The sequence below is a fragment of the Python bivittatus genome, unplaced genomic scaffold (genome assembly GCF_059951505.1).
Source record: "Python bivittatus isolate LINGU-HERP-01145 unplaced genomic scaffold, Pbiv_v1 ctg000780_np1212, whole genome shotgun sequence".
NCBI lineage: Eukaryota > Metazoa > Chordata > Lepidosauria > Squamata > Pythonidae > Python > Python bivittatus.
In genome coordinates this window covers 3089662-3104446 of record NW_028277108.1, presented here as the reverse complement: position 1 = coordinate 3104446, position 14785 = coordinate 3089662, and the positions used below count along the sequence as shown (strand labels likewise).

The 14785-nt window shown below is 35.2% G+C and overlaps 1 protein-coding gene across 3 annotated transcripts in view; it reads left to right on the top strand.

The window, feature by feature from the left end:
- HECTD2 (HECT domain E3 ubiquitin protein ligase 2) overlaps positions 1 to 14785 on the top strand; it is a 49560-nt gene that overhangs the window by 17633 nt on the left and 17142 nt on the right. For all 3 annotated transcript variants that reach the window (XM_025164643.2, XM_007425014.3, XM_088128959.1), the window contains 7 exons: positions 5437 to 5539; positions 6887 to 6976; positions 10949 to 11013; positions 11569 to 11614; positions 12688 to 12797; positions 13375 to 13523; positions 14198 to 14321. In XM_025164643.2, coding sequence (XP_025020411.1) covers positions 5437 to 5539; positions 6887 to 6976; positions 10949 to 11013; positions 11569 to 11614; positions 12688 to 12797; positions 13375 to 13523; positions 14198 to 14321 — 687 coding nt within the window. The remainder of the gene's footprint in view (positions 1 to 5436; positions 5540 to 6886; positions 6977 to 10948; positions 11014 to 11568; positions 11615 to 12687; positions 12798 to 13374; positions 13524 to 14197; positions 14322 to 14785) is intronic.

Sequence of the window (14785 nt, the reverse complement as noted above, 5' to 3'; positions counted from 1 at the left end):
GCTGTGTTGGCTTCTTCGGTTGTCTTGCTTTTTCTTTTCCTCTCGAATGGATTGCTTGTTTATGTATATTTCTATACTTACATATTCCAAATGAATCCAGTGTGCTTTTAGTATCTTTGTATTTTAGTACTTCATATTAGTATCGTATTTTGGGAACTGCTCTGAATTATTAACAACTTTTTGAAGCTCAAGACATCTAGTCAACTATATTCAGCTTTCATTTCCTTTAAAATCAAGAACTCTAGCTTTACATGGTCACTTTCAAACAATATTCCTTCTACTTCCGTTTTCTCAATTCTTTATTTTTAGTTAGTATCAAGTTAAGGATAATAAGTCTGATTTTTTTTAATACTCTAAAATAAAAAAAATTGTTTTCTCCTAGCATGTGTCAGGGTAATTAAAGTTCCCCATTACTGCTATTTCATGCCTCTTTCAAGCCTTTGGTAGTTACCTGAGCTGAAAATATTTGTTTTTGAAGCACAGGTTCTCTGAGTTTTTTCTAGCCAGATTTATTAAAATGAAACAGTAGTGGTACAAGAATTCTAGCCAGTGAACTAATTCTCAGTTTAGTACCAGAATAGCCAAGTCTTTTTCTCACAGTCTTGTGGTGCAGTAGAGGGAATGCATGTCTCAGATAACAGAGGAGTTTGCAGCTGGTTGTTTACATAATAGACACTTGAATCTTTATCAGTCTGAGAACCAATTCATATAGTCTCTTTCAAAGTCCTGTCTGGTTATTCTCGGTATTAGCATGTACAGAGATTGGAATTTTCAATTGCGTTCTGATTCCTTTGTTTATCTAGGTACAAGAATTCCTAGAAAAATTCTCAGCTTGTAAATCTGAAATTATTCTTGATTTTTATGCTGATGAAAGAAAATACAAATAGTTGGTCTAGCATTCCTTTGAGTATCAGTTTATTTTGTTTATTTTGTTTATATTTTAGGATGTTTTCTTATTTTTAATCCTTCATAAAATTTCAGACTAAATTATAGATTACTAAATATCATTCTGGCAGAGGCATCTTTCAATATTTTTACTGTAAAATTAGTCACCTTTGGCATAGATGGATTTAATTTTTCACACCATCAGGTTTATCATTATTTTAGCTTTGCTTATTGGTTGTTACTCAGAATCCAGCCCTTCTTTGGGCTTGTACTGAAAGTTATTATATGACCTCACTGAAATCCTGGTAGATACTGGGTTCCTTGTTTGAGGATCAGTTTCAGTACCTGCATTTAATGCTGCAAGATATAAAATGGTTCTTCAAAAAGATCAGATACAGGTGGATAACCCATTCTGTCTAGACATTGTAGGAGGGGAGCCATATTAGTGGCAAAGAAATCCAGTAGCACCTTTTCCAGCTAACAAATTTTATTAAAAGTCATAAGCTACGGTGAGCTGCAGCTCACTTCATTAGATGCATTGAGTTGGCTAGACTGATGTAGGATTTAAATTGGGAGGAGGTTGGGGGAGGAAGGGAAGGGAAGGGAAGGGAAGGGAAGGGAAGGGAAGGGAAGGGAAGGGAAGGGAAGGGAAGGGAAGGGAAGGGAAGACAGGTTGGTTATGCAGATGTAGGTTGCGTGTGAGACAAATTACAAGTGCCTTATCAATTAACTGTAATGTGTTTAAACCCATTGTGTTTGTGGAAATTTTCAGAGATTGCCTGGAATCTTTTGATGTATGTGAGTTCGACTCTTTTGCATAGTCCACTGATGATGTCAATAGAATGCTTGGGTCAATGGCTATGACAAAACAAAGGAATAAAGATTGAGAACAGTTGGAAGACCAACATCTTACCAAGCAGCTGCTAATTCTTTGTAAAATAACTGTGGGGGGGGGTGTGTGTGTTAGAAATTTTCAGTGTAGTAAAATATACAAAGCAAGAAAGAACAAAGATAGAAAATAAGAAATAGAAGAAGAAAGAAATTAAAAGAGAAAATTCTGTTTTCACTTTGTCATTATGGGGTACTGAGTGTAGATTAATGAGAAGAAAAATGAATTTGAACGATTGTAGTATCAGGCTGCAACATAACAAAATTGAAAAAAGTGAAGGGGGTCTGAATACTTTCTGAATGCATTGTAAATACCTTGAAGAGAAAAAGATACCTACTATTGTTCAGTTCATAAAACTTCCTGAAGAATATATGTCCTATCTCCAGCATTCCCTTTTTAGGAGAGGTTATTGAGAAGATGGTCAGGCTGCAGTTACAGAGAATCCTGGAGGACGCAGAATGTCTAGACCTGTTTCAGTTGGGGCTCAGGCTAGGATTTAGTACAGAGCCAACAGTCATGGTACAGGTAGTCCTCTCTTAGTGACCATTCATTCAGCGACCATTCGAAGTTGTGACAGCATTGAGCAAGTGGTACTTATGACCAGTCCTCGAAGTTCCAGCCGTCTCACCATCCCCGCAGTCATGTGATCATGATCTGGGCGCTTGGCAACTGGCTCACGCTTACAACAGTTGCAGCACCCCGTGGTCATGTGATCGCCATTTGTGACCTTTTGCCTACTTCCCAGAAGCAAAGTCAATGGGGAAGCTGGCAGGGAAAGTTGCAAGTCACTCCAGTAATTCTCCCCTGCTGGGCAACAGCCACCCATGGCCCTGCCATGCTTGCACTGCACCTTGCTCACTGTACCTCACTGGTGCACCCTCCCCCACCCAGCAGCAGCCATGCCCAGGCCCAAAATCCCACACACCACTGCAACCACCTGCAAACCCTCCCGCACCTGGCAGCAGCCACTTTTGGCCTGAATGAGCTTGCGCGGTGGCGCTGCAGCCACCTGCGCACTCTCCCACACCCAGAAGCAGCACTTCCTGCTTGCTGACCTGCTTGTGAGCCACCTGGGACTTGCAACTTCCTGCTGGCTTCCCCACTGACTTTGTTGGAAGCTGGCAGGAAATTGCAAAGAGGTCCTTGCTTAACGACCCATGATCCTTGCTTAACAACGGCAATGGAGACTGCTGGGATTGCCATCACTAAGAGATGCAGTCACGTGATGTTGCATTTTATGACCACATCATTTAGCAATGGGAATTATGGTCCCAACTACTGTCATGCAGCAAGGACTAGCTGTAACATTTGTTGATGATCTGTGGCAGAGCCAGGATGGGGATGGTGCATCCATCCTTGTGCTCCTTCATCTCTCAGCAGCTTTTGATACTGTCAAACAGTTTTTTCTGGACTAACTCAGGGTTGTAAATTGGGGGCACCGTATTATGGTGGTTCTCTTCTTTTCTTAGTGGTTGGTTCCAGTTGGGGTTGATGGAGGGGAGAGGTTGCTCCCTAGGCCCCTCCTTTGAGGAGTGCCACAGGGCTCCATGATTCCTCCTCTCCTGTTTAATACCTACATGGGTGAGGTCATCCACCAGTTTGAGGTCCAATATCATCTATATGCTGATGATACCCAATTGTAACATTCAACCCCAGGCTGGCCAAGGGAGCCTGTTGAAGTTCTATCCCAGTATCAGCAACAGGATTGCTTTTATTCTTTTTTCCATTTATTTAATTTAAAGGCTCTCAACAGCTCCAGATGCTTATTTCTTTAGATTTCTTTGCAGATCTGGATACTTTTCAAATATGATGCAACTTATTCTCTCTATGTGTTGCTTCTGTTCCTTTTCTTCACAAGAATCATCACTCTAGATCTCACTTATGGCTATTAAATTGTATTTACCCTTGTGTAATAAAAGTTCACCTTGCTTATTTCTCGGAGCATTAGTATATATATATAACAAAAGCCATGGATAGTATGAGTCAATGCTTTCCTTGATTTTCACTACATGGTTTAATAGGTCTGGTTAAATTACTCTTTCTTACTTGTGCTGTGCACAAGTCGTTATATAAACTTCTTGTGGATTTCTTTCACACATCCCCATAGGATTTGGTTTAAAGCCCTCATGATCAGGTTCACAAACAAATTCTTTTCATTCTACCCTGAGATGCAGCCTTATTTTATACCAACAGTCCATCACCCAGGTAATTCAGGCTGTGTAGGAGGAGAACTATGTAAGTCTATGATAGCCAAAAATCAGAACAAGTCTGATGAGCTGTAGCTCACAAAACTTTATGCCTTTTAATAAAATTTATTAATCTGAAAAGGTGCTACCATACTTCTATAATTCAAATCCTTGTGCAGAAAACAAATATCTCCTATTAATATTGTTTCCATAACCAGTAACTCACCTGCAGTGTTCTTTCCCTTTCCAATCTTCCAAAGACCAAAGGATGGATAAGAATAATAGCTGAACCCCCATGTCCTTCAACTTTCTTTCTAGATTTTCAGAATCTAAGGAAATGTAATTTAGTTGCTCTTAGTGATATTTTTATCCCCATGTGGATAAGCAGGAAGAGACACCTGGAGTAATATAAGTCTTGGCAGATGTTCAGTCACATCCCTAATCTATATCCCTAGGAGACAGTATGCTTCACAAGCCAGTTAGTCTTGCCAAACATTACTTTCTGATCTTCATAGTAAGAAATCATCAACCACTATTACCATCATCTTTGTCCTCTTGCAGGTAACAGTTGCATCCGCTCTGTTCTTCAGGGCTTCCGCAGTTGCTGCTGTTGGAGATGCTGCTATTCATCCTGGTCTCTTATTCCTTTTCTGGAGACTTACAGTCTGTTTCTTCTGCAAGGGCCTGAAAGCTATTATGGAGACTCAGGGGTGAAGAATACATTTTACATATCTTGTTTCTGGTTATTATAGCAGTCCACTATTGTAAAAAAAAAATTTTTTTTTACATTTCTGGTTGTTATTGAAGTCCACTGGGCATTGATACTCTTCCTTATGAAGAGTTGCTTCCTCTGACAGCTCCAGTTATAGTGTTTAATTTGTTTGGTTTGATAAATCTATCTTCTATCTGTTCCAGTCCTCTTAATTTTTAAAACAAGGACCACAAAAACTTATATTTGCTGCCAATATATGCCAGATTTTCAGGCAGCAATAAAAATATGCCACAGGTTTTGTAAGTCACAACTTCATGGTCACGTCCATTTATCTTCATCTTCATTTCTTACCCTTAGAAAGGTTTTATTTCTTTTGATTTCCACCTCAAGCTCTCAGATTAGCGAAGTGCTCACTATCATTTTAGAGGCAAAGTTTGCCAGGTTCTTGAACTCCATTGACACACTACTTTTGAACTACTTGAACTCCATTGACACACATTTTTTGAAGTGCTAAGCTGCCCAACTTCTGTTTGCTGTTCTTGTTCATTTGTTTATTGAACAAGTTCTTTGGAAAGTATTTTATGTTATTCATTGTTAATCAAAAATAGGTAGAGGTCTTTGATTTTAAATCTGTGTTTTTATTAATGTTCTATAAACATAATAATGCTTATAATTATTTTAAAATATATAGAAGAGAAATTCAGTAAGAGATTAATTTATATTTGTAAGCATTTATAATGATTACATTTTGTACTTTTCTTTAGGGATGACATAGAAAAAGCTAAGTTAACAGGAGACTGGAAAGAAATCTATGACTTTTATTCAAGAACATTTGATTCTTTTCCAGAAGTGAACACTGCATTTAAGGTAAAATTGGCAACACTATCACCTCTTTTTCCCCCTTTTCTCCCACTTGTGGCCTAAAAACAGTCATTGCCGGTAGTGCAAATATATGTTACATGTTATAATATAATTAAAACCAATCAAACCAAAATAGAAGCCAGGTAGATTAAAGCACAAAATGATAATTCTTTTTTTAAAAACTAATACTATGAAATGCATTACTTTTTGTATTGCTTCAAATTGATTAAGTCATTTTCCCAAGTGAGGCATGTGTTTTTTGCAAATATATATTTTGTAAATAGTGTGAAAACTACAAACTGTATCTATAAGTAGATGAAAAACAGAATGAAGTCCAGAAAGAATAATATATGTGTGAAAACAGAATATAAAATACAGAGAGAGAGAGTAGAGTACATCCGTAACATGAACTGAAAGATTAGCATTCTCAGAGCCACAATATAAATCATCTATTTAGTAGGCAAGAGTCTCAATCTAGCCACTCCTGCCCCCCAAAATGTTTCCAGATATCCGCCCTGAAGGAGTTAGTCCATAACTTGGGAGACTTCCTGTTTCCTGCTTAAACAATAGATAGAAACTTTGATTGGAGTGGGGGCAGGGGGGTCGCCCAGCTTCTGCTGGTGCACCAGCTGCAGACCTACTTGGACCTTGATACCCCAGTAACTCACTCTTTAAGTTTACTTTACATTCAGCTGGACTACTGCGACATGCTTTGTGAGGGGCTGCCTTTGGAGACAACCCCGAAGGCACAGCTGGTACAACGTGCAGCCTCCGGTGCTGGCTGTTCAGTCTCACCGTGGCACAACAACACCTATTTTGACATTATTGCTGTCGGCTTCCCAGTGAAATTCAAAGTGCCGTCATTATCTTCAAAACCCTCCATGGCCCAGCCCTAGATTGCGTCAGGCAACCCTCACCAGGCCAGAATCTGCCCACCCAGTTTGATCTTCAGAAGGGGGTCCACTGGAAGCTCATCCGCCCTCTGAGGTATGGGACATGGGCGACAAGGTGGCAGGCCGTCTTAGCCGCAGCCCCCAGTTTGTGAACCCCACTGCTCACAGAGACGCATATGGCTCCCGCTCTCCTGGCTTTTCATAAATAAATTAGAGCAATTTTATTTCATCGTTCCTTTGGCCAAAGCTTTTTCAATGGGCATTTCATTATATCAGTTTTTGTTTTAATTACATTGTTGTCTTATTGTTTGGTGCCCCAAATGCCATAAAACAAATGAATGAAGAAAAACATTTAATATGACATTTTTAAAAATAATGTCATTCCAAAAATTATATTTGTTACACAAGTTTGAAAATACATTAGAGAAAGCTATATCAGGTTTATTATTTCAATTTACAGAAATATACTGAAACTCCTTTTAATTCCATTGAAGATTGTGGAATTGATGCTAAATTTGTGAATGCAGTTTATGATACCTTACTTCAAGCTGTGAGTAAATTATTGTTTGCTTTCTGCTTTATAATCTTGTGCAGAACATTATAATGCTATCTTTATATTACAGTTCAATCTTTTGCTCAGTAATTATGTATTTCAGATAATGGGTAGCTTCTGGATTTATATAGTTTGTTGCTGTAACTGTCAGTATTTGTAAAGTATGCTTTAGTAACAACCAGGATTTATGTTCTCTTTAAATTTGCCCAATTAGCTTTTGAATTATAGCTGAAAGGATGATTGTATGATGCTGTAAAAAGCAGATTTTTAAAAAATCTGAGTATTAAATCTAACCTTAAGATACACAGATGAGTACTACATGAGTGCCCCCACTTACTCGGAAACACCTTTTTGCCTTTGAAATCTAAGCACTGCAGAACACTACTAAATATTAAGTGCTAATTTTATATTCTGCCAGATATATGTAGTATAATCTTATTTTTAAGAATAATTTATTTAGCTTCATTGCATAATTCTGCCCACATAAACCTGAATTGAACCACAAAACAAGTTTAGATTTTGTTCAATTCTCTGGAATGACTTGCCAAATCTTCTCTAACATATTTTTTTTTACTGATCTAGTTCACTTTGCTATTATGAAAAGCAATTATTCTGTATTTGTATTCTGTCTGGCAACAGTGGAAATTATTCCTGCCAATTAATTCCTGCTAGCTACCAATCTTTTTTCCAAAACGTTTTTGCTTATTTCTGTACAAGCTGTTAAGGTGGAAACATGAGAAGGATAATGACAATATGAATTTGAAAATATATTTATTTTAAACCAGGAACAGTTCTAAATAACTTTCCAATAACAACTACATAACATTGTACATGGTATCATTGTACCATGGTTAATATATCTAAATAATAGCCATTTTCAGACTGAAATGTTTCTGAATTTTAATTAATACACCCAAATATTTTTTTTAGATACTACATTGTAGTGTTTAGTTGCAGGTGATTATCTGTAAGGGCTGGAAGAGACATTGTTTGTTTCTGGTTCTGTAAAATTCTGCACATACAGACAAGGAGATGCAGATGGTTCACTTGAAGTTGAGATAAAATCATTTCTGTAAAAACTTGCAGGGGAAAATTAAAGGTTATCTTGGCAGTGGTTGTTTATGTATTTACTTTAAAAAGAACTATATGTGCTAATTCACAATGGTTTGGAATTCTCTCCAACTTTCAGCTTCTTTCCAAAATACTCACCTGACTACAGAACCTGACCAATGTTGTGTGGTCAGCAGATCATTCATTAAAAAAATGGAGGAGAGGAAAAGAACACTGTGTTGATATAAAATATCAACTGAAAATATCAACTGTTGCCTTAAGTTATTTGCTAGCACAAAAGAACTGAAAAAGGAATAAAAACATTCCATGTACAAGAATAAAAATCTCATTTATGAATATAAACACTTATAAGGAAACATTGCACTAGAACATACTGAAGACCTTCTGGGAAAATACTATTTACGTGACAGAATAGATTGCACACTATCTTTTTCAATACTGAACTACTGTTCATGAGTGTAACTGAAAATGAATTGCAACCAGTTTTACAGTGGTTGCTCCCACAGGCCCATGGCTGTACCTTGAGAAAAAAAAGAGAGAAAAAAAGAAGCAGGGAGAAAAGAGAGATTTCTACTGCATGAGTACAAAGCAGGCAAAATCCATTTGAAATATTTGATTAGATTTGTATTTGTGATTAAGTTCATAGTAAAATCAGAATCAGATCTTTGGATTAGGACAATCTGATTCAGAAAAGGGCATTGTGCACTTCTACAAAAAAGCCAAATAAATTCAGTGTCATCCAATTATGTATTTGACACTTTAATTCAATTTGGAAAGACAATTCTGAAATTTGATTTAATTTGGAGATTCAGTAAAATTGCCACCAAGTCTCTGAATCAAGTATTTGTATAGCTCTAAACTCTAGACCCAATAATATAACTAAAATAAAAATAATAAAGGAATATTATTATGCATGAAAATAAGCATGTTCCATCTCATGAATAATACTTAAGGGTAAGACCTAAGTGTTTGTGAAGTTCAATATCCATAACAATAAAGGATATATAAAATCTAGAAAGAAAATTATAACTTTGGGAGGAAGATTGTAAAGTGATGAACAAATGCATTGCTGGTTTAAAGCAATTTATCTGAAAAAGAATGGGGAAATTTTAAATAGTTGCTGCCACCCAACTTCAAAAGTAGCTACTATTAGAATTTAACATTTGGAATCATTCTCTTGTGATTTTAAATACTTTGCATGATTTATAAATATGGGAAACATTTGAAATTAAAATTCCACTAACAGTTGCTTACTCCTTAAGTGTGTGTAGAAAGTTATGGTTACTTTTAAATTGTAATGTTTAAGAGCTCAGTAAGTACAGTTCAGAGAAATGGGTGACTAAAGACCTATTCATCTATATAATGGAACAAAGTAGGATTTATGACTAAATGTGCACAGGCTGTGCTTCACATTGCTCACATTCCATTAATTTAAATGTCATTTAGGCTTACATGCTTTAGCTCTGGCATCTAAAATATAAACAGACTGAAAAAACATTCTATAAATTCTGAAAAATGGAGAAGTTACCCTCTTTCTCTGTCAAATACATCTTCTCCTTTAATCATAACTTTCAGCATTACAGTTTAGTATGTTATTAGTTATACTGTAGTCAAGTGATACCATAGTAGAATTGGTGTCTTACAATGAAATGATTTTTTTTTCAAAATAAGCCTAGAAATGGAAAGTAAACATTTTGTAAAGTTTTAGGCACAAAGGGCTTTCTCCATTACAGTAGAAACTAATATTTTAGAAACTGTAATAAATGTATGTCTACTGTATCTATCTATCTATCATCTGTCTCAGGAGCAACATTTGCAAATGGCCGTAACTATTTAAAGAAGAATTATATGACATAATGCAAAGTTACAGATTCCTGTAATGAAAACTACATCAAATCAGGATTTGCTACTTTGAGGATTAATCAAAAAACCTACCATTCATTAGAATTATAGCAGTGTAGAGAGAGTGTGGATCAGCTGCAAAACACAGTCTGAGCCAGCAGCATCTGCAGCTGTTGCTGTTTTGTCAGAATGATAGAATTACTATCACTTGACTACAATATAACCAATAACTGGTAAAATGTTTCAGATTTGAAATACCTTGGATCTGAAATATCGCCTTTGTACAAAGCAGCTGTTACAAACATGAAACAGCCCATTTTGCATTCAGAGCAGCTGTTTCACAGTCAAAACTGAATATTTGGAATCCAAAACAGTTTGAATTCAAAATTTTTCACACACACCTTTACTTCAAACCAAACATGCTTTTTGGTAGAATGTGTTTAAGAAGACTAATAACAAAATATTAGTCAATTTGAAATAGGATCTATTTTACTGTATTATAATCATGCTTACGTTTATTCAAGTTTATAGAAAACAAACAGAATGGATCTCCCTTTTTCTTCTTAATGCAAATGTGAGGTATGGTCATTGGGTACTATTTGCCCATGCCTAACAGCATATCAACCATTTACTACCAAAATAGAAAGCTATAAATATTGCATGTTGCTGTGCACAAGATATCAGAAAATGCATTGCCCCACTATATAAAAGCGAACATCAGTTTATATGTTTTGTCCCAATAAAGAAAGGAAAGAACACAAAGGGTATGTGTGTGTGAATTCAGTGAGTTTCATATAGAAATATTGAACTTAGATAAGAGACTACAGATTGATGATTTTATTTATTGTAATTTATTAATTCTACTTGACATTTTGAGATTTCTTCCGCATTTCAGAATTATGCTTTAAAAATGTATTGCATTTTATGTAAATGTTTTAAGTTCTGCTTGTTTACAATTGTGATCTGGCCACTCCAGGATAATACTAATTGTTTAAACTGTGTTGTTGATAAAAATCTATTTGGGTTGTTGTTTCCCTCCTTTTTCATTTGTTCCAGCCTCAAGATATCCAGAAGTGTGTCCTAAAAGGAATAATTAATGGTTTATTGCATGAATGGAAAGGGTAAATACAAATAACTTTTATATACGTCTATGACACATGAGTTTTTAATTTCCCCTGGATTGGAATTTTACCTAATAAGTAACTTGCAGAACGTACAGTAAAGTCATACAGTTTACAAGCTTATTAATATATAATAATTTTTAATAAGCAAATCTGACAAAAACTCACATGAACACATGCAAAACATTTTCCCCTTCCAATTAAAAATCTCATGTTATTTTATAGCTCCAAAGCTTTGCATATAACTAAGGATAATTTTGTCACATAATTCAGAGAACCACATCTTATTAATGGTTTTGTCCTCTAGAGTTCAGAATATATTTACATGTAATCTGTATCTGTTAAAGCAGTCTTCGGTATTTACATTAACCATTTATAATATGTGGTTATGAGTGATATGCCTTCATATTTATTCTTAAATAACTACTTCATCATTTATGCACATCTAGCTAGTATAAAATTAGTTGTAGTTCTACTTAATACAGAATGCATGTGAGCATGCATTCACATACTTAGATTGTATCTTTCATGTTTCACTTACTCATGTTCTTTCAGGCCACAAACAAAAGATGATCTCAGAGCGTATTTTGTACTTCTGCAGGTAAGAAGGGAAAAAAAAGTTAATTCAGGGGGATATTTATTTATTTGTTTGTTTGTTTGTTTGTTTATTACATTCGATTTATTGTCCGCCCATCTCCCCCCAATGGGGAACTCTGGGCGGCTCACAAAGTACATATTATACAATTACAGTTCTACACTTAATTACGTTATGTGACCAGCAGGGGTCGCTAGGGGGTCATCCGGGCTTTTCCTCCTCCGTAGATCTTCCTCGCCGCTCGCCGCTCATGCCGGCTGCATTCGGAGTTCGGCCAGCACCGGTATTTTGCTCCCCTGCGCAGCACTGCCGGTTCCTCCCATCTAAACGGGAGTACCCATTTATCTACTCGCAGATGGAGCTTAAATGCAAGAAAAGATCAGTCTTACTGTTTGAAACATCATAGTGCACGTATTCATATTTATATGTGTGTAAGCATGATCATTTATGATGTCAGTTAGCACTTCAGTGTATCTTCCTGATTGAAATTTATCGAGGGAAGCTGAAGGCTACTTTTATCCTGACTGGATTTTGTTCAGGTGCAAAACAAGGTATCTGTGTCTAAAAGGTTATTGCTGTGCAGTAATAGTTCACTATTGAAATGTAGTGAATCGGCTTAATATGTGCTTTCATCCCAGTGATATGATTAGTACTGGGACAGTCTCAGCTTATTCCTGTTTATAGCTTGACTCCATCATAGCTCAAGAGCCCTGATGAGTAGGGTTGCTTGCCTACCAATTAGTCACTTACGGAATCATACAGTACTCTGTGTCTGTCTTCATGCAAGGGAAGAGGCAGCCTTTCAGCTTCTAGGGGTGTTGTATAGCTACTTCACTAAATTGAACCTACCCATAAAATCACCAGGAGTCAGAGGAAATGTCAGTTTTTTAAAGAAAAATAATCTTAAAGCAATCAAACATAACTGTGTTGCTCCATGATGGGAAAAATCCAGAGTTGGGTTATACGTTATCAGAACCAATCAAAATAACTTATACTTTCAGTAATATTATTATAACTTGGAGAGATGCAGTTTGTTTTTTGTTAATGTGTACTAATGAAGTGTTTTTAATCTTTTTCAGAATCCTCTGTTCAGTAACACAACAACATATGTTATTTTTGCTCACTTGCTAAGACAGATTGCTGCCTTAACCGAAGATGATCATCACTACCTAATTCACTGGTTTAAGAAGTAAACTATTTTCTGTTGTTTAAAATCATGGCTTTTTTATGCTTTCAGTTAGTATAGATGTTTATTATCTATATATGGCAATCAAAATGCCCTAAAGTACTAGCAACTGTTGAACAAATCTTGCTCAGACTTTTCATCAGGCATTATAAAATACATAAATTATGTTTTATATCAGTTAAACAATCATTATTACAGCAAAAATATTAACCCACACAATCTAGTGCAATGAGAAATGACCCTGAGTGACCTTGACTTTCTCAAAGTACTGTACAAGGAAATTCTGTGTCTGTTTTTAATACTAAAGTTTTTGCCACTGGACCCACTGATTTCAATGACATAAATTCACTAATTCATATTTACTCTGTAATAGTATTATAGATGCCATGTTGGCAACAGTTGGTTAGAAAAATTAACAGTTAACTTTCATAGAAAAGGTTAATAGTTCTGCTGCCAATTTAATACTGTTCTCTCCAGATTATTTATATTCCTCATGATTGTTTTATGAAACACTATTAAAAACTATGAATTCCATTAGTACTCATGCTATTATAAAAATAATGTTCATATATTTTTATAGGATGTCACAGAAGCGAATCAAGCAGATTATAGATAGAATGCTACAATTTATTTCTTTGCGTCTGTTTCCTGCAAAACCTGAAGATTTGCCTCCTATGGAGAAATGTACCTGGTGGATTCCATCAGCAACCAAAGTTTTGTCTCTATTTAGTAAGTTTGTTTAGATGCAATTAATGTTTTTTATCTTCTGATATTTTATTTAAAATAGCCATAAGGCCTTAAATCATAGCTAATTATGTCAGTATAAAAGTAGTCTTTTTCTCCTTAAACCAACAGTATTACATAATAGCAGAAAACATTCAACAGAATGTATTTATAGCCTTTAAATGGTATAGTATTTTATTTTATAATTATTTTAAGCCACCTTTACAGAGAAAATATTTAAAAGTTTCCACATTATAACAGTAGTGATATTTTTAATGGTTTGGGGACTTTATGATTACAGCTAATTAGCCTATTATATGCTTATGTTAAGAAAGAATACCAGTGTAAACTATTATATTACTGCAATGATACTGTTTAAGTTATTTAAGAATATAAAAGTAAAATGTTACTTAAACTAAGAATGCTGCAGTAGCTTAAGTGTTCATCTTTACTAAGACTGAAGGACATTAAGCAGGTCAGAATTACATACAGTATGTTACTATCACAAACTATGTAAAGTTCTCTGGTTCTACTGATGCTTTTAAAAATCTAAACTTATCCTATCCATTGGAGAATATTATTGCATCAAAGAAAATTATTCTCTTTTTAACAAGTCTTAATTTCATTTTTTTAACAAGGTTGCCAGACATTATTACTGATAACTAAATATGTCGTTGCAGATGCTTCAAATAGTCTAGCTAATCCTTCTCTTATTCCATATACGGATTTCTATAATTCTACACTAGATCATATTGATCTCATGGAAGACTATCATAACTGGCAGTGTTATGGAAATTCTCATAGGTAAGGGATTATTTATTTTAAAAATAAAAGTTTAATAGTAAATTTTTATTCCTGAAAGAGTCATCTTACAATACTTTATAGCTGATACACAGGTTATCAACCTGCTCCAGATTATAATTTCCACATTTTTTTCTTTAGCTTTTAGTTCTTAACAAATTCAACATGTCATTTTCGCATAAATGAAATTGTGCTTTTTCAGTCAAAGTAAATTGCATATCCGTTCACAACAAACTGTCAACATATTTTTTTCTATTTTATTCTTAATATTTGCCACAATCTGAACTGTTTTGAAATATAAAGGAGTTTTTCCAAGACAACTTTCCAGACACCTTAGTGTAAAGGCAGTATAGCCTTTCTTGGTATTTCAGATTGTCATTTTTTCTTTGTGTATAGTTCCCAGACATTGAAAGGAGAGAATTGTGTTTTCAGTGTTAATTGTAAAGTTAACATTGTTAATTAACGTT